The 21,213-nt window shown below is 30.8% G+C and overlaps 1 protein-coding gene across 1 annotated transcript; it reads right to left on the bottom strand.

The window, feature by feature from the left end:
• Window positions 1-6,665: 6,665 nt before the first annotated feature.
• Window positions 6,666-16,017, bottom strand: LOC149899573 (uncharacterized). Its single transcript, XM_090113725.1, has 6 exons — window positions 15,868-16,017; window positions 13,541-13,623; window positions 8,597-8,683; window positions 7,917-8,165; window positions 7,445-7,583; window positions 6,666-7,105 (listed from the first exon to the last, which is right to left on the bottom strand). The coding sequence occupies exons 2-6, from the start codon at window positions 13,616-13,618 to the stop codon at window positions 6,906-6,908; spliced, it is 753 nt and encodes a 250-aa protein (XP_089969851.1). The 5' UTR covers window positions 13,619-13,623; window positions 15,868-16,017; the 3' UTR covers window positions 6,666-6,905.
• Between the last annotated feature and the right edge of the window lie 5,196 nt (window positions 16,018-21,213).

Genomic DNA, 21,213 nt, shown 5'->3' with positions numbered 1-21,213 from the left:
CAATAATATTTTGTTCTGTATTATATCAATTACATAGTTTCAGGTCGTACTTCGCACCAATATCAACACGGAGGTATTAATTTGTTAAAATAATTATTATTAGATCAAGATTTGCAGGTTTAAAGTCATCATATTAGAAATTACAGAAATTACCTACAACACAACAGAATTTTTCGGTAAAATATGCATACATTCTTACTAATATAATTATTTATTAATGCCTACAAAAGTAAATACGATCAAGTTATATAATCTAAAGATCGTGATAGTAATTTTCTTCCTAAAACATAATTAAGAGCAGAAGTCGTCATAAAATGTGTGTTATTTAAAACAATTTTGACGACAATTTGAGTTAAAATCAAGTCGTTGGTAACCTTTCTTCGCTTTACGCTCGAGGAAACCCAATTACCCCAGTTATTAAATAAATTCTTACTATCCTGATTAAATCGACAATCCTTTGAAATGAAGTAAAAATACGGTAAGTGAAACCACGACAACAAACTCACGTCTGAAAGGCATTTAATTAATGGAGCCCACAGTGAAATGAAATTCTTTCTTTTCAAAAGAAAAGTATAAGAGAAAAAGTTAGATAATAGTTTGTTCAGTGGAGATGCGGATATCCGAGACTTGAGTTATCTACAATTTTCTTTGGCTATCTTTAAACTATTGAAGTATTCCTGTTAATTGCGTTTGATTCGGATTTATGGTGCATCCTGTTGTTATTCTGTATTGTATTATTTATTTTATGCTAGTATTCATTAAATAAATGTTTTGTGCCTCCAAATGTTTAGTACTTAGTACAACTTACAGCATAATTTAAAGTAGGTTCTCTTTCATGGGAACCCGTAAGAAAAAAAATACATTATTAACAAGATATATAATTATAATAAAAACAAAAAATCCATCTGCAAATTTTATTATACCTAAGTAGTAGTACATTATTTTCAGGTGCCATTTTTTTTCTTTTATTCCATGTACCCAGTGGCAATCTCACGACTAAAACAAATCTATTGTCACACGCACATAAAAACACAACAATTACTTTTGCAAAATAAAAAAATTATAATAATTCCCTAAAATTACATTTGGTACGATCAACAAAGCGACAGTTGCGGAAAATTGGCATTGCAAACAAAATATAGACGATTCTGTACTAAAAAGAAGTTATTGGCCACACGTGACTTTTCTGTAGGAATTAGGAAAAATGTGCTCAGGAAGATAGGATTTTTTGATTAGGGGACTTTTATTTAAACTAAGTAAGAATATAAATAGTAATCTTATTTGCTAAAAAGTTTCTTTAATATAAATCACTGGATGCTCGTTCTTTAGGTATTTGTTAAAATATCGCTTAGCTACAAATACATAGAACAACAAAAGGTATATATAATATTACGCAGATATATATATAATTAGGTATACATGTTTACAAATAGGTACTACAAACCAACTTAATTTTATCACGTATTAAATAAGCCGCCCAAAATAAAAACAAATAACGCAAACAGCTATACGATACCTTGATACTTTTCAAAACTCCTCTGTGAATACTTATATGCATTTTCTTGCTGTTGAAGTATCGGGTAAATATTTTCTTAAAAACTACGGAATATTCAACACGAAATGCATCTGATGTTTACTTCCGAGTTATAAGTTTAATGGAGATTTGTGAGTACCTAAACTTCGGAATTTGCCACTTTAACACATTGAGTGGCGAATGCCTAGGATTTTTCAAATCTTCGCCGTCGTATTTATAGACTGCGCTTTAGTTTAAATTTAGTAATATTTATTTATAAGTAAATAATTTATGAAGTTAGATACAAACATGTTTGTTTGTATTGCACAAATCTCTTGCAGTTTTTAAAATGTATCTACTATTTATTGCAAATACTTTACAGGAACAATGTATAAAATTTAATATAATAACAATATATGTTTAAAGAATAACATACGCATAAAATATAAGCTACTTTTACTACGTGATTATATAATTTATGAAATTATTGGAGCTCTATATAAATGGTTTAACCAGTCTATTATGCCTAATTATCCGCCTCATAACTAGCATAGAACCATACTCGTATAAACCAGAGACAAAACCAATTTTTTCTACTAAAATTTATACTTCAACGTCAAGACTATAACTACAAAGTTTTCTATCAGATCCCCTAGTGTCCATTAATAACACATGGCGCTGAGCTGATATTAAACTTCAGTTCAAGTGAAAAATGAAGCAAGAAGACTACATGCTGTGATTTAGACATATCTTCGTTTACTGGGGGTAATTCACGCGATACAAGGCTGTATCACACTGAGAAGTGTGCGCTAGTGTGCGCTATTTAATATGATTTGTATTAATCTGTGCATTCTTTTCATAATTAGGATTGACAGGACTTAGGTTTTAATTTATGGCTGTTCTATTTTCATTGTAGTGCAGGAGTTCAGCCCTTAGAGAATTATATAAATATTTTGAGTGTTTCTTATTCATGTTATGTATATAATATTTCGGTTAGGATAGGTTAGTTATTTTACAGGTTACCTCCTATCAAATTTGTTTTGATATACCTAGATTAAAAAAAAAAGTTATTGTCAGTGGTGGAGTAGGTGCTATGTGTCTATAATTATTTACTAGTTAGTTAGTTAACACCAGGTTAACCGCTAAAACTTTACAATTGTACACGTATGTACCTGTATAAAAAAAATATACATGACTGCTAACGTTGCGATTGTCACACGTCATAGCAAAATAAATTAAACCGTAATACAAAAATAATAAATATAATAATAAATAAATTATACCATTTAAGGTAGGTTTTAGTTAAATAGTCAACCGTGCAGGTGGAATATCTAAAGACCAGTCGTTTAGTGAAGACGCAAGGTTCCGACTCCTTCGCACTAATTTGCATTCTTGCAAAGATTGAAATGTAGATACTGCGTTGAATTAATATAAACCTAGCTAGAGTATATACTTATACAATTATACATGTATGAGTTAGATAGGTACGCCGAAAGTTAATTAATATAGTTTAGCTTCGTAAATTGTTCTGTCTATGGTTACATTATGGGTTTTGAATAGCATAAATTACTATTTAGTGCAAGGATATTTTTACAAGAATTAAGTAGGTACTTGTTCCTGATTCCATAACATTTTTATTTTTTACTAGTGGTCCGCCCCGGCTTCGCTCGTGGTACATATTTCGCAATAAAAGGTAGCCTATGACCTTTCTCGGGTATCAAAATATCTCCATACAAAATTTCATGAAAATTGGTTCAGTAGTTTAGGCGTGATTGAGTAACAGACAGACAGACAGAGTTACTTTCGCATTTATAATATTAGTATGGATTAAATATTCAAATTAGGTACACGCTGTATCTGGTTGAACTTTATGATTATCCTCTTATTAAAATAATATCTTTACCGTACAATATTATTTAGGATAAACATTATCTGACTGACATATGATGCGTAGAAAAAAAATTGTTACCTAGAAACCGTATAAATATTAATATTCCAAGAAACTTCATAACTTTTAGTCTTTGCCCCACGTCGGTGTACTTAATTAAAAGCTCACGAATAAGTGGCCACTTAATTGTATTAAATCGAGCGATACTGTGGAGGGTGTCCTAAATCATTGTTCTTGTACGTGGGTAGTTGGAAATGACCAATGGGTAATAAAATGTAAGTTACGAGCATATTATTTGATATTATAGCTTATATTATGTGTGTGTTGACTTAATTAGTGTGAGATCGTATTAAGAATTTAATATGGAACTCAGATGAGTGTAATATAATTGAGGGTAGGTTTGAAATGTTGTTTCATTCATGAATCAGAGACAGATAGTATTGCAACAGATAACTAAATAGTTACTACGTTATTAGTATTTGTTGGCATTTTCGTTTGTTTCTTCTTATATGTACCTAATGAAATTTTAATTTAATTTAAATTTAGGAGAAATTTTGTGCTTTACTAGAAACGTAATTCACGATCATATTGTAGTAATCTATCGCTTATAAAAAATAAAATACGCATAACTAAAACCACAAACTACAGTCAAAATAAGGCTCCATTTACAATGCTGGAATATGACGAGAATTACATGAATATTCTTTTAAATATTGTGTTGTTTTACACAACAGAATCCGAATTTAAATATAAAGCGAGGCAAGATGTCGCAGCCTGTAATCAACAGGCTTCATAGCTTGGGTTACAAATTAATAGCCACGTTGTTACTTTGATACAAACCGATTTTAAATCTCCATTAATCTATGAATAACTAGTTTCACGGAAAATAAAGGGACTTTGATGTCAGCTGTTATGCGATTCGTTGATTGATTTAACTTATTTAAAGATATGAATTATGAATTAAAGGTGAAAAAATATTAATTTTACCGACTAGCTGTTGTATTGTAGGTAGGTATGTGAAATATACACTATTCTCGTAATTATGTAATATATTATAAAAATACGGTGATTATTTGAACTACTTTTAATTATAGGTAATTTTACTGACTGTAAAATTACCTATAAATTAACAGATTTTCTAAATTTGTGAATGTCTGTAGGTCACTACTCACTATGTTAATTTTAATTTATAAAATAATATTTTGTCTCTGTATTATTATAATAATTTTTTTGTTATATTAATTGACAGATAAGATAGCACATGCCCTTTGACAAAGATATTTGAAGATTCATGATTAATTCTTAACCACAACACAAGAACACTTTATTCATTCCCCGATCGCATATTATTCCAAAATTGGCCCATAAAGCTCATATAAAGTGCCCCAAGTGTCACCTAGAAATGTTTTAAGAAATCTGCCTCATGTCCTCTATTTTCGAATCGTTAGCTGTATAAAATATCGTTGAAATAAATTTACCAAATATTTTATCATGAACCGTCTTGACCTTATTGAAAACTGACGTATTTTAAGAGCTTTTCACCGATTCCCCTTACAGCGTAGCGGGCACCTACAAATTGCCTCGCTATTTCACACAAACAGCAAACATAATCCGCAACTAGTATTTATTCTTAGCCTCCTATATTTAATGCCTTGCTCGGAAAATATCTAGAGATTTTCCTCAGATGATTTCCTGTTTACGACGTAGGATTTAAAAGGCGAGGGCTACATTTTTAAAATAATAAAGATTCGCGAGAAAATAAATGTCTCTCGGATTACGGGATTTGGTTGTCTTCATAACGCTATGATCCTTGTGGGGGCAGATAATAAATGATATCTGGGGTCACAGATGTGGATCTTGATTAAGGTTTTTAAACATTTAAGTAAAGTTGATTAAACGTTTGGAACAGCAAGTGACATGAACCAAACTTTATTACTCGTAGCTTATTAAATTTGAAAAACATACGACTCTATGTACCTATAATGCCTCCTTAGTACAGTGGTTGACGCGTGAGCGTAGAACAGAGGGCTGCTGGGTTCGATTCCCGGTGGAGACGAAGAAAAACAATGTCTCGGTCTGGCAGGACACAGAAGGCTAATCACCTGCTTCTCCCTAAATAAAATCGATCAGTGAAACAGATGTACAATGCACCTGCCCCTTACCCCACTAGGGGACATGGAAAAATCAACTATGCAGACTTAATGGCGATCCCTCGTTAATGCACCGTGACGTTCTAAATCTTGTCCACGAAGATACCTAATTCATTGTCGTGAATGTAAGAACTCTACAGTCTTTTTCCACCTTCCAAGAAACTTTTTCAGACTACAAAGAATATAGAACATAGTTACTCTTAACACAATTATATGTTCATAAGTCCGTCAGTTAACTAATATAACTTTAAAATAAATCAGATTTATATGTATCCAAGCTCCATAGATTAAACTTTATATTAAAATTCTATACAGCTCTATCACTGTATATTTTATTTTATCTAATATCAATTCTTACTCTTATATATTCAGACACCAATTATGTTAGAGAATTCGAAATGGTAATAATCATTGCCGTTGCCAACAATTGGAGATTCTTTCCAGCATATTCATTAGCCATATAATTTCTTAATTGTTATCTTTTTTAATCGTTTTTACTTACAGCTTTAGCTCTTCCCTTGCTATTCTTAATTTTAATATAAAGTTTAAAGTTCAATATTATAAGTAGGTTAATTTAGAAGTCTTACAAATCTGACCGCACACAAACTGTGTTAAAATGCACAGTAAAATTAATAACGAGCATCACAGGTATTACTGTTCACCACAACCTGCTGAGGACTTTGGAAACTCTCCAAATACAATAATGATCAAAATAACACCACTCATACATTTTACAGCGAACGATTTTCGCATCTATTCCTTTGACTTTACTGAACAATTTCCTTTGAAGCTTTTATTATTTCAGCCTCACAGTCGTGATCTGTTATTATAGTATTAAACGGATTATGCCTGTGTAATGTATTAACAAGGTGTTTTAGGTTTAAAAATAATCTTGGAATGGAAAAATGTACCAAATTAATATTATGTAAGAAACACTTTTGTAAATTAAAATCGAGGTTTAATGTTCCAATTTAAATTCATAAATAAAATTAAATCAATTACAATTTTTTTACAAAAAACTTTGACAACTTATTACAATTTTAATTTTAATATTGTGTGCAGTTTACTTGTTTTCATTTTTAAATCTAAAGAGAAAAGTAATTAAATAAGAAACTTTATAATAAGTGTCCATTTATTTGAGATTACAAATCTTCGTTTTAACAATTATTAAAAACTAAAAATACTTAAAATATACCATACCAATTCGTTTCGTCTAAGAATATAATATAATTTACTTACAAGAAAATTTTAACACAATTTCCAAATTTTGATGTCAAGACGGGTTACTAATAAAAAAAAATAAAAAGAATAGGAATCAAAATTTAAATTCGTAAAATATACCCATAGACTAAAATTATGTAGTAGCAACATTGGTATTGTCTTTGCCCTGTTCTACTGTCACTATGGCTTCTTTATTTTCTTCTATCTGTGGCTTCCCGCCATTAATTAAACACTCGACGTAAGATGGCGGCTGATCCACGATAAGCTGCGCTCTTTCGATCATCAATTGTTTTATATACTTGTGGATTATAAACAGGAATATAGCTGCTACGCCTGTGGAATAAGTTTTTGTTTATTATAAATTTTGTAGCTAAACTAATTAATAAATTGAATAACATTTTAAAATCGGATTATGTCAGCGATTTAATCTTTTTTGAATACTTAAAAATCTTGCTAAAATGTTTTACTTATAGGTTACGAAATTGCATAAAAATTATAATCAGTTTTTTATAAGATCATGCATAAAACAATTTAATATTTAATTTAATAGCATTCAAATGCTTTGAAGGTGAGATTTTTTATGAATAATAGGAAGATTTTTATAGGTAATAAATTAATTTGTTCTAGAAGAATAATTTTTAGATACCTATTAAATAAAATTAAATAACTTACAAACATCCATCAGTTTGATGAACCAGTAGCCTTCCACAGTGAAGTCGTCGCGGTCGGGTTGGTATGCTATGTATAGCATTTGCAGAACCAACTTCAGGACGGATAGACCGTAGAACATTCGCATGGGTTCTGGATCTTTCTGTGAATTTTTATTGGTTTTTTTTAATTGTTATTATCATGTTTAAAACACAGGTCAATAATAAAAAGACTAATTTCAGAATAGGCTAATTATTATACTTAGTAATTACATGGTAATTACATAATGCTAGAATTATTACTGTACCTAGATATTTTTCCATATGTCAAATTAGAATCAGGGGCAGAAAAGTGTTTGTGACCGATCGCATCTGAAACTGCTAGACCGATTGTTATTAAACTTTTCGTGAATATTTGATTTGTCTGACATTATGTAGGTATTTATAGTTTGGCAGAACAAAGTTCATATTGTATTGTGTATAGAATATAAGCATACCTTATGCACAGCCGCAACGAACGACAGAACGAATCTGAACCATATTGCGTTGATCAAAAAGTTCAAAATATCAATGAGATAGACATGCAGCATTCCAGGGTAGCACCGGGGTTGTCCAGGCATCGGGAAGTAGTCAATATTAGGGTCACTGTATGAACGCAGTATTAGCGGGAAGGGATAGAAACCATGAGTTCCTAGATTGAGCACCAGAAGCACTGGTTCAAGCCATGGCCAGTCTGTTAGATGGAGCTGAAAAAAAAATTAAATTATAGACATGTTACAAGTGTTTTTTTGTTGTTGGTTTTATTTATATTTTTAATGTTTATTTCGCTATGAATTAACCCGGTTGACGAAGTGTTTTGTGTATTATCTATTATGTAAAAAATCCTTAACAGAAAAATGAAATTACTCTTTTTACTTAGATAATATATTGATGATATTAATTATAAAGACTGAGATATTTTTAAAAGCACACTTCATTGTATTTAAAGATTGTTGGAACCTATTTGTAACATTTTACATCATAATATCCATTAAATCAACCACATAATACAAATTTATATGTATAAGCGTTACTAATCGATTCACTTTAGGTAATCTAAAATATGAAAAAATCTATTCGTACAACGAATTGTAAAATCCAACCATTACAACGACCATGTTTTCGTTTGTAAACTTACACTATCTTTGTCAACGTCGCATTGGAAACCCTTGGTAACAATGGCGACTACGAGGAGGTGACATCCGATGTCCACGATGCTTGCGATCTGTAAAATATTGTCGATTAGCATTGGGAAATATTTATATTCTGATTACTATGTAATTATTAGATTTGTTAGGCTTTTGACTACTCAGATTTGTTGTAACTAGGTGTTTCCATCAACTTAAACAAACATTTATTTATTCAATTAGACTTCTTCTAGAAGCACTTTTGAATCGTCATTAGGAACATATAGTTTTAAGATTTACCACCGATTCGGAATTCTGCTTCTACGGAGAAGAAATGGCAAGAAACTCCGTAAATGTTTTTGAGATCATATCAATTTTAATTTAATATGTACATTGTACATATGTATAATATCAGAATAGTGTTGCCGAAGAACCCTCTGCACCATCTAGGAAACACAGGAACGTAAGTCAAGTAAGTCATTGGTTGTAACAGTAGATGGAAAAAGTAAGTATTTCTATAGCATAAATTTTTCTTGTTCATAAACTACAGCACTGTCTAGTATTACCAAAATCCGAAAAGTAGATTTTGTGAAATACGAAGAAATGTCCGCTCTTCCATGCTCAGAAACATTCACGTTTTTAATACGATTAGGATAAAACAAGTAAATGAGTCAACGTTTTTAAGAACATAATAGGTTTGCGAAAATTCAACAAATTTGTTTTGACGCAGACTCGGATGGTCAATAGTTGTATATAAATTACATAATTTAGCTTAAACAATAGCCTTTTTAAGCGTTCAAAATCCTTTTAGTATAAACTCCGAAGTCTAAAGTCTTCTAACAACCATTATTAATAAAATGTGTAGTTTTCCTTAAATGATTCATGTCTACTATTTTAATGGAATGCAATGAGCTATTTAGAAGTCAATGCACTTATTGAATTGCATATAACATATAATCACATTAAAATTGCTAGATTTTATTTTGCTATTCTATCTATATCTTATCTTACTATTAATCACTACATAGTATAAAACAAAGTCGCTTTTTCTGTCCCTATTTCCCTATATCCCTATGTATGCTTAAATCTTTAAAATTACGCAACGGATTTTGATGCGGTTTTTTGTAATAGATAGAGTGATTCAAGATGAAGGTTTTAGTATATAATTTATTAGGTTTTAGACAAAGCGGGCGAAGCCGCGGGCGGAAAGCTAGTATTATAATAAATGCGAAAGTTTGTGAGGATGTGTGTGTGTGTGTGTGTTTGTTACTCTTTCACGTAAATACTACTGAACCGATTACAATGAAATTTAGCACACATATATAGAAGGTAACTTGGATTAACACATAGGATAGGTTTTATCCTGGAAATCCCACGGGAACGGGAACTATGGAACTATGTTTTTCTTAGAAAACGCGGGTGAAGCCGCGGGCGGAAAGCTAGTATTTTATAATATGTGTATGTAGTATATTGTAGATTAATAAAAAAAATCCGTTTGATAGGTTATACTTTGGATTATAAAATGAAGTGTCTACTATCTCTTGTTTAAATAGATTATTAATTATTATGTACATAATCTATTTCATCGACTATTGAACAAACAACTCAGCAAATATATGCATTATCACCGTAACTTCATGACAAAGGTTTCATAAAACCCTCTAGCGATTAAATTTTCAAATCCAACTCATAATCCTGCATATATTGTCACAAAAATACTTACAATTGCACCCATATCGTACGAATGAGGAAGATAAAAAATCCTGTAGTCTTTTTGCATGCGGGTTTACCAGTTAATTGCGAACGTTTGTTACAAGAGATTTTCGTATGCTAGATAGGAACTATGAAAAACTGTTTCAGCTGTATTTAATGTGTTTTTGGTAAGTTTGTGAGACTTGTTTATTAACTAAAGGAGCTTGAATGATGAAAAGTTACTTTTAAGTATTTATTTTCTGTGTTACGGCTTTTAATGTACCTACATTCCTAAACTCCATAAAAATAGAACATAAGACTGATAAAACTTTTCCAAGTTTTAACCCAAGGACTCATAAGATGACCATTGTTCTAAGAATAAGGTACATTGGGAATTTGGGACTAAGCTAGGAATTTGATTTTAGCAGATCGTAAATGGACAAAATGGTGCCTTCATTTTTCCTCAATATCGTAATTCGTAGTGTAACAACACTCGTTCGAGTTTGAACTTATCTTCTTAAAATATATCTTTAAAAAATATTGGATTTTTTATTATATTATGTGATTAAATTACTCTCATATTATTATTTAATTGTAATTTCTATAGCCTGATCCTAAATTGTATGTTTGCTAAAACTCGTAATTTTTAAACTTTAAGCAACTTTTTCGTTATTTTTTAATTAATTATACAGATAGTCTTTCATTAGCTAAAAATTAATTATGAATTTAATATTATCGAATATGGAAATGTTATCAGCGCATTTGAACTCTCTTATCTTGTGAATTATTTAATTCACATGACCTTCCTGAACAAATATGTTTAGTAACAAACGGATTTGTTTTCAATAATTATATGTATAATTTATAGAAACATGCATCATATTATTATTTTAAGGAAAGAATAGCGTTTTTTTATGAACTTACGTAAAAAGTAAGTTTTGGACTCACTTTTTCCTTAAATGACGAAGGTTTTTATCGGTAGGTATATGAAACAGGTTTAAACCTTATACCGTAGTATTGCGTATTCATCGTCAAAGGTCAAACTCTTCAATATAATTTATATAACATCCGAGAAATTCTTCCCGTTAAAGCTCCTGAGAGCTTTTTCATTGGTGAGTTCAAAATTTGAACCAATGTGGATTTGAACTTCAAATCCACTTTGGTTCACATAATTTTATAATTCTATCTCATGTGTTATAAACATATTATTTTCTAACGAAACAATTTGCCAATCCAAAAATAAGGGGTCAATCTATAAGGCCTTTATTACTTTTATTTTATTTAGTAATATACTATCAATAATAATTTTGTAAACGAATAGTCGCTTCAATATTATTGACTTGTATGGATGACGTCACAGAGATACAATGTTTATGAGTCACGAGTTATTCAATAAAATACGTCACTATTTACTTTGTGGTTTCATTGACCTTTAGCAGTTTTGGCGGGAATAAACCCTAAGGTAGAAATGTTTGAAACAAACGTTCCTTGCTGATTCTTCTCAGTGGAAGACAATATAAAACGGCTTTTTTGTTTTGAGTGTGTTAAACATTAGTTAACCCTTAAATTGATTTCGTCCGTTTTAAAGGACATAGTATTTATACACATGCTGGCTCTGTTACAGTAGACCTAGGCATTGCCAATTGGTATATTAGGAAGGTACTAGCTATGTCCTTCGCGTACATGCAGGTTTCGTAAGCGAAGCGAAGTACAGTCGCGAATGGTGACCATTTGAAATTTGCAAAAAACGGATCTTTTGACTCGCCTGATAAAATTGGTTATAACTGTAAGTATTTTGGCTATTTTGCTTATAATGCTATATTATTAGTTAGAATACGATTGTAAGTATAGTATTTTGACATAATTTTTACATATTTTACAATATTTGTTATAAAAATCTTAGTTTGTATATGATGTCCCATAAAACGGACGTTGACAACTTGGAGTATACACTAGGGTATTCTTCACATGTCTTATGTAACGGACGTTGCCAATAAGGCCCTCCATTTTCAACGTCATCATTTTGATATATTTTTCTCTATTTTTATTATATTTTACAGGAGCATGACTTGGCACTCAATAAAAAAATTCTCTCACTACCTCTGGTGGAAGCTGAAGAGTCTGGCGTTGAGTTGAGATGACGATTTCGAAGGAAATGTAGACCTACGGGAGTGATTTCACTATGATAACAGTGTCAATCATTTACTCCCAGCACCATATCTCCGGAATTATACGACATATTGATTTGAGAAACAATAAAGACCCAAAAAGTCAGAATTTTTACCATCAACAAAATATTATTGCTGCAGAATTACAGCCATTACATGCAGTGCGAGATGAATCTTCCCTACTTCTCAGTAGGTCTTCGGCCACAGCATCATGTTACTTACCAGAAATACCACCTAATATTTGAAAATTTAAATAATAATACCTTACAAATTAAAAAAAATTGGCAGCAAATGGATATATGCCAAAGAATCCAAAAAAAAAGCGATATAAATTTCCTGTTTGTTTTGGTACTTCAGGCATGGTATACGACTTCTTTGCATACGATGAAGCAAACACATTCAATCTGTACAATTTAGTGAATGGGAAGAGGACTTTCTTGGTGTATTAGAATAAGTTCTCAGGCTATGTAATACTATTTCTATTCCAATTCTTAGCATATTCTTATGCTGTAACTTTTGATAGTGTCGTTTTTTAAAATCCATTATTTTTAACGATATCGTTAAAGTTTTAACCAATATTTTAAGACAGATGTTTGAAAAGCTTATACTAGATCGTCCATAATTATAATTTGATAATAATTTTGAATTACAGAGTTGAAAATGTGCATTTGTATATGTACCACGGTTGCAGGAATAATGTGCAATGTCCGTTATATGTGACGGTTCGAACATGTACATATAATTGGCAATGTCCGTTTTATGTGACATAATGAAAACAATAGAAAAAATTAAAAATTTTAATTTTTTTTTTCATTTTCCTCTTTTCTATCCTAATTCCAACACATCCTCCAAATTTGGACATTATACACACAAGTTATCTAGGGGTGACAATTTAAGGGTTAAATTGTTTTTCAGTCCTTATAATCATTTTTAAAAAGTTTTGAGTAGGTTTGTTATTAACAAAAATTGCTTTTCAATGTTTTTAATCATTTGTGTACATGTAATTAGAGAGTACTAACTACTATCATATAGTAATAACCCATTATATTATCTGTAGCACTATATTGCTGTAGTAATAAATAAAATGTTACTTACCAAATTCATATATCCAATAATAAAACATTTTATTTGAAGGCTGCCTCCACAACACCAGTCTCGCCTAGCTACCTGCATTTCGTCTGAAAATATAAAAACAATTTTATTTATTTAACATCGTTATATATACGCATGTTCTACATCATTTAAAAGATGTAAATATTACAAATCCACTGCCATCCCAAAAAATAAAAAGATTTTTTGTAAGTAAACGAATTCAAAAAGTACGCATTCAAAAAGAAAACACAACGTGGTATTAAGTAGCCGCAATATATTTAATATATTATGTAATAAATATACCTAATCGTACTGCTGTTTATTTTCTACATAAGTAATATTATTTCATATTTTCTAAAGTAAATTCAGCCCTTATAATAATCAACATGTATTCTCGAAGTTACCATCGTAACGACGAACAATGATGCGAACAATTCAGCCGATTAAATTCTATGGTGTTCTGAGACCTCGTTTATGTATACCTACGTATAAATGTATAACAACTATATGTGTTTATATAGTCACACAATCTAAATACAACCTTATTACCATATAAAAGGGTTTATTATCAAATGTTAATGCGTTGTTATCAATACTTCGCGATAGATGCATTAATTGAAATTTTCTGCGGTTGTAATTATTTGAAAGTTGAAACCATTTTAAATTGATATCTAGTGTAATCATTTGTTGTTATTTTTATTATTTTATGAATCTATACTATGTATATTTATGTCTATTTCTGACATTTTTTGTATACCTAAACGTGGATGGGCGGTTACTAAGTTTTTGCAACCGCTTAATTTTATTTACAAACTCTGCAATAATAATGAATGTGCTTATACTGTTTAATTAATAATTAATTATATCGATAGTGAAACTAATTACCTATGTATTTAAAATAATTTACATCACATTTTTTTAGACTGAAATTCAATATGGTCTGAAATCTGAGTAATGTTTTTATGCCGGTACTTAATTCTTGCAAACAACAACTCAGAATTTGCAAATGTAAGTCAAATAAATATTATGTATAACAAACAATCAATTTTATTAAAAACATGACCTACCTACCTATTAGGATGAATAAAAAATTCTCGAAGAGGAACGCTTGTTTACATTTTTTTTTGTAATTTTAATTTCCTTAACAGTATGTACGGTCTATTTTCAATAGAAGAAAACACCGCACCATAGACATGCAACGTGTAACAATTTCAAGGCTATTTGAGTTTTGCGAGCAAAAAACTAAAAACAGAACTTTAGTTATGTAAGTAGGTAGGTATGATTCATCGATTCCATTCAGAATTTCGCGTCCACATACGATTATATACACCATCAATACATCTTATTCCTGTATTTAGGAAAATACAGGAATGTAATTGAAACAACTTATAACATGAATTAATAGACAAAGTACGTATAGGTACCTACCTATATATTTTTTATTTATTATACAGAATACTATCTACACATTTCAAGGTTTCATTTCTAATGTCTAAAACAAACGCAGGAAATCGTCATGTTTATTTATCAATCAACCTATGGGTAGCTCGTCTGTTATCACATAATATAGGTAATAGGTATAAATACCTACTTAAATAAATGTCAATGCGCATTTAAATTCATAGCAAACGATTGCACGAGGAAAAAGTCTATTGCATAATTTATTGTTTTTCTATTTATCCTTCTGCGTACTGTACACATATTTTTTGCAATGCATTTATTTGTATACGTTTGATTTATAATATTACAGAAATAAAAATAAAGCAAAAAATACATTATACCTACTTACATACTAGGTACATAGATAGGGACAAGTCTTAAAATTGAGCATCTTTTGTAGTAAGTATTGAAGTGTTATGAATTACAGGTAAAAATAATGTTGGAATCGTCCATAACATTTCTATTTAGTTTCATGTAATTATTTTATAAGATACATATTTAGGTTAAAAAGTTGCAATTTGCAATACACGTATTAGGTACCTACATAGGTACTAGTTGCAAATTGCAATGACCGTGTTAGAATTAACGATCGCGCCAGAAATAATGACCTAAGTAACAATTACTATACCGCTTTCTAGACTTATTAATGCATCAATTTTAAAATAATATAAACTTAAATATGGTTTCAAATTACCACAAAGTACGGAGCATAATTAACTCTTCCAAACAGTTGAATCACGGAAATAATTTCTTTATAGGTAGGTACATAACAACAACGGCACTAATCGTAAAATGTATTTATCGAATCATTGATTGGAACCGCTAAAGTTTAGTAAAACACCTAAAGAATGATTACTAACGTATTCAATAACAATTATATAAACACTTACCGGCTTATTAAACGACAAATCCAGTTAAACTAAGGTTAAAAAACACAAAATATCCCGAGAGAATTTCACCACAACACCAATGAATCACAATAATCAAACACGACTGCAGCACAGTGAATGCGCACACGCAGACGTCTCGTTGTTACGTACCGTGTGCATGTGTGCGTACGCCACAGAGCAGAACACCAGTAGAACAAACTTAAACAATTAGTTGTGCTGTTTCACGCGCAATTTGTCATGGTATTAAAAGCGTAACTTGTAATTATTAAAGTACGTGATCAGACAAAAACTTTAACAGCCTTAAATTTATGCTAATTTGCGTAAATATTTTGCTTTCGACTCATGTTTAAAAGACGAAATGTTGTAGTTTATTAATTTGAAATTACTATGTAAATTTAGTAATTACTCCTAATTAGTTGAATAGGTAGATAGGTAACGTTAGAGATAATATCAAAATATATTAATGACAATAATTAGTACTAATTACATATTAGCTATATGCTAATAATTATTTATTAACTTATAAGCAGCATTAGTTAATTATAATTGAAATTACAGTAAAATGTATACTAAAAAATATGACTTCGTTAACTGAAATTACTAGGCTGTGGCACATGCATTAATTACTGTATATGCGAATGTGTGCGTTCCATATTCTTGGATTATCCACAAGTCAAGGCGATTGATATAAGGAAAGTCAATCTTTCATATTGTGTTAACTACATTCCTGCGTTTCCTCTACCATTATGATTCATCGCACTTAAAAACCAGCAATGGAAGTCGTGAAATGTAAAATACGCATTCCTATTTCATCTAACGCCATCTATTGGTGATTGTAGGTCATTAATAATATGTGTATGTTTGTAAACAAAATGTAACAGTACGCAATATATTATACATACGTACCTACCAATAGTTTTTAAAGTAATAAATTATGCTTTGTAAATTGTGTAATGAGAAACTAGCATAATTACCCTTTTAAGTTTTAATGTTTGAGTCACATACAGACACATATTACTATAATATAATAGGTAGTGATGCAACGAATACTACTTTTACGAATACGAATACGAATACGAATATCAAACCTACTATTCGGCGAATACGAATACGAATATCTCGCCTTGGTAATAAAAGACTTATTTATTTAATGAATGTTTACTCTTCTAATTATTAAAATTTACAATAGGCAAATTTTTATTTAAAAAACATAAAATTCGTAGATTTTCTGGTTCTAGGCGATTTTTTTTTCAGTCTGGATGTTTCCAGCCGTTGAAAAAAGTCTTTCCGAAGCACTGTACATGGCTTCAGTGAAAAATATTTTTGGGCGAGTTTTTTCTGACTTGGAAAATTGACATCTTCTCGCCAAAAGGCCAGTGGATCAGCAGTCTCTGCACACGTCATATTTTTACGCGCGAATTTTAAATCTGTAGTAAATAGAGTTGCGTACAAAAATATTCGTTTTTAAAAATTCGTATATTCGCCGAATACGAATATTCGGTAAATATCTACTATTCGGCGAATACGAATATTCGTATTCGTATTCGTTGCATCACTAATAATAGGTATGTACCTACTTATAGGTAAAAATGAAGCTATTATAAAACTGCCCGATGTAAAAATGTATTTCATTATTGATTGCATTACCCACGGCTTCAAGACACGTGGCTCTTCCCACATAAATAATAACATAATATTGCCCTATAACCTCCCCTATCTTCTAATGATTTTCCCAGAGATTAGCCCTGACAAACAGAAAGACGTAGGTACAAACAATATTCTTGGTAGGTATGAACCTGGATGTAAGTAATTTGAGTATCTTGGCGCCTACAATCTGGATTTTAAATTACCTAGTGCAAAACCTAGTCTCTACTCTCTACCATCAAGTAAATGGTATAAAACTATGTCCATTCCATATCAACAAATAAATGACCACAAAACAAATTTTCTCGCTTTTTAACCGACTTCAAAAAAGGAGGAGGTTTTCAATTCGGCCGGTATATTTATTTTAATTTTTTTTTATATTCTTTTTTTGGTGTGAGAAATTGTCTGTGGTAATTGTAGATTAGAGTACCAAAATGTTATGTTATACAAATCAGTTCTTTCTTAAAATTTTTCACATAAGTACTTATAATGATTTATTCTTTTCCGTTTTCCTCAAGGCTTTTAACAGCGACATTCTCATGATTAAGTCAAGACCGCGATTTGAAATTTAAATATAATGTATCATACATATTTTATGATCCATGATTTTGTGTTCGTACAAATTGTAAACTCAACAAGTAAAAGCTCTCAATATATTGTGAATTAATGTTACTAAAAAGATGAATAATTAAGAAAAACGAAGGATGTTTGGTACAATTTAAGAAATATATATATACAAAAAATAAATTTAAAAATACATATATAATTATTAATATTGTATTGTGTGTATACTGTATGCTTAAAATACATCACGAGGCCTTAACCAAGATGTATTCGAGAATTCGAATTTCGAGATCACATTCTGATATCGAAATAAAAAACGTATGTTGAATTCAAACAAATACAAGAACAAGAGTCAAGAAGAATGCCTAAATATATTAAAGTTATATCTTGTAAACTCAAATTGCTATAAGACGGTATGCCGTATGTGTACACAAACATGAATCGTAAACTTTGCCGTGTTTTATTTTCAGGCGTATTTTATTCATTAGGGCGTAATGATCGAGAATAAGTTTCATAACGTTAGAAGTTTTAATTGAAATAAAATAAAATTTAGGGCCGATTTTTCAATCCATGGTTAAAACTTATCCGCCCAGAAAGTATTACACGATAATTAAATGACACCCGTAAACTGTCAAAGACGGGTAAAGAATACATTTTTGAAATGGTAGTTTAATACGTTATTCGACGAATAAGTATTAACCAAGGATTGAAAAATCAGCCCTTAATGAAACCTTAAATCTGCGTTTTATATTTCACAATAAAAATTGAGTTACTTTGAAGGGCTATGATAACACAGCTGTGTTAAATAATTACAATTGTCCGGCTATTACAAATCAATTGAAACGAATTAAATGTAAATGTATGTGAAAATGTATGTTGTTGTATAACAACCTAAACAGCTAAATAATTTCCAGTTCATTTGACAGAATTGTAAACGAGTTTATTTCGCATGATCCATTGGGAGCTAATTCAAAATTAAATATATCGGTGTATAATTTTCACTATTACAATAGAAATTGATGATAACCACCCAATTGTCATATTCAAATACGGCAAATCAAATCAAATAGGAACGTAATGTGAAAATCAACGCGCGTGATGTTTAGTTTACCAATACTTAATTTGTATGATATTTGTGATAGGTTTTAGAAATCTCATGTTTTATCTGGATTAGAAATTGATTACTTTTAGTTATCTATACTAATGTTATAAAGCGGAAGTGTTTGTTTGTTTCGCGCTAATCTCAGGACCGGTCGGTCTGGTCGAAATTGAAAAATTATTTCTGCAGTGTTAGACATTTATCGAGGAAGGCTATATTATCATCACGATTAGAACAATAGGAGCAGAGCAACGCAGGTAAAACCGCGGGGCACAGCTAGTTTTCAATATAACTGAAGAGTAAATGCTATATTTAGTCTTTTTTTATAGACAAAAGAAAGTTGATTTGCAGGGTTTTAGATTTCTGTCCCTTTATTGCTGTCCCGATTATAAAATTAATCGAGAGACAGCAATTGAAAAACTGTAACTTTCAACTTCTGGACATGTTTTATTTAGTTTAAATGTCAGTAAAAATTATGAAATACATTTAAAACAGTGTCACAACAGTGTTAAATAGGCTATCAGTGACTCTATCAACAATTTCTGGAACTCTCCCTAATTCTTCAAGTTCTAAAATATTCAAACTTTTTAAACCGATTGCACGGACTATACTCCGATAGTAAAACAATTCAAACTTAACCGAATGATTTCCTTAATTAGCCACAAAGAAATCACATCTTCAATTACATTAAGCATTTACTACCGGGTTGGACCACGTACATCCAAATGTCTTTGCAGTATCGTATATCAGGGTTACCCTTTATATGTAACGCACGTTACCTGTACTCATGTATGTGACTGAATGAATTACACTAATGACTCTGGGATGCATTGAAAAGTAATGATGTTTACGTAGATTTTATATTTAAAACTGTATTGGATACTTTTTTATTAATTGCTAACTGCTCCGCGCGGTTTCACCCCCGTGGCTCCACTCCTGTTGGTCTTAGCGTGATGATATATAGCCTATAACCTTACTCGATAAATGGGCTATCTAACACTGAAAGAATTTTTCAAATCGGACCAGTAGTTCCCGAGATTAGCGTTTTCAAACAAACAAACTCTTTAGCTTTATAATATTAGTATAGATAGATACATCTTATGATTGGAAAGAATAACCGGGAAATACGTTATAGCACAGACTTAATAATATACTACGTATACAAGTTATAGTTTTGAAGTGAAATTTCTTTAGGCGTGGTGAGAGTAAAATTTCAAAGACACGCCGTGGCAATACCGTCACGTTATGGAGTAAGGCGACGATTTTAGTATCTTTAAATCTTGCCAAAGAAGTTTCACGTCTGACACGTGTGCTCGGCACTTACGCCCTTTTTCTCTTTTATGTTTTTGAGTAATCGTACCTTTACATAATAATTTTATATTATTTCATATCTAAAACCCCTATAAAAACTATTTTCCAATAATACCGGCCATGGTATTCATCAACGTCACGATAAACATCACTCTATTGATGGACGGTCCCTTTTCAAGAGTAAACTTATACCAAATTTAGTAAGGAAATCGTTCTAAATAGACCCTTATATTATATGGGTAGTAGATACATTTATAATTCAGTAAATATACGAAATTTCCAGGTAATCCCTTTTTCAAATGTATTCGTTTCTTTCTGAGAATAAACTATAATAGGACGCGGTACATGACATACATTTAAAACAAGTTAAGAGAAATGTACAACATACACGAGTCAGTAGGTATAGGCATTTTTAAGCTATAAAAGCTATTGCATGCTATGCCTTCAAGCTACACCTCCGCGCCCGTCGGAGTGGGGAGCGTGAGGTTTTTCGTTACTAAATTTCTGGATTCGGTCCCCGCGCTCAAGGCCCGCGATAGAAGCTATGCAATAGCTTAATATGGCGAATTTGAAACCAACACTTGCCTACTACCCTACAAGATTTAGATATTAATTATCTATTAAACTTGTAGTTTTAAAAAGCTGTCGAGGGGGGATAATCTAACAATTCTAACACATAAATAACACTTTTAAGTATTAAAAGTTGTAATAATCGTCAGACCCTCTAA

Source organism: Colias eurytheme, chromosome 20, assembly GCF_061535395.1.
Source record: "Colias eurytheme isolate Ceu_HAF_F1 chromosome 20, ilColEury1 Martin Lab GWU primary, whole genome shotgun sequence".
Taxonomy (NCBI): Eukaryota; Metazoa; Arthropoda; class Insecta; order Lepidoptera; family Pieridae; genus Colias; species Colias eurytheme.
This window is presented reverse-complemented; position numbering and strand designations above follow the sequence as displayed.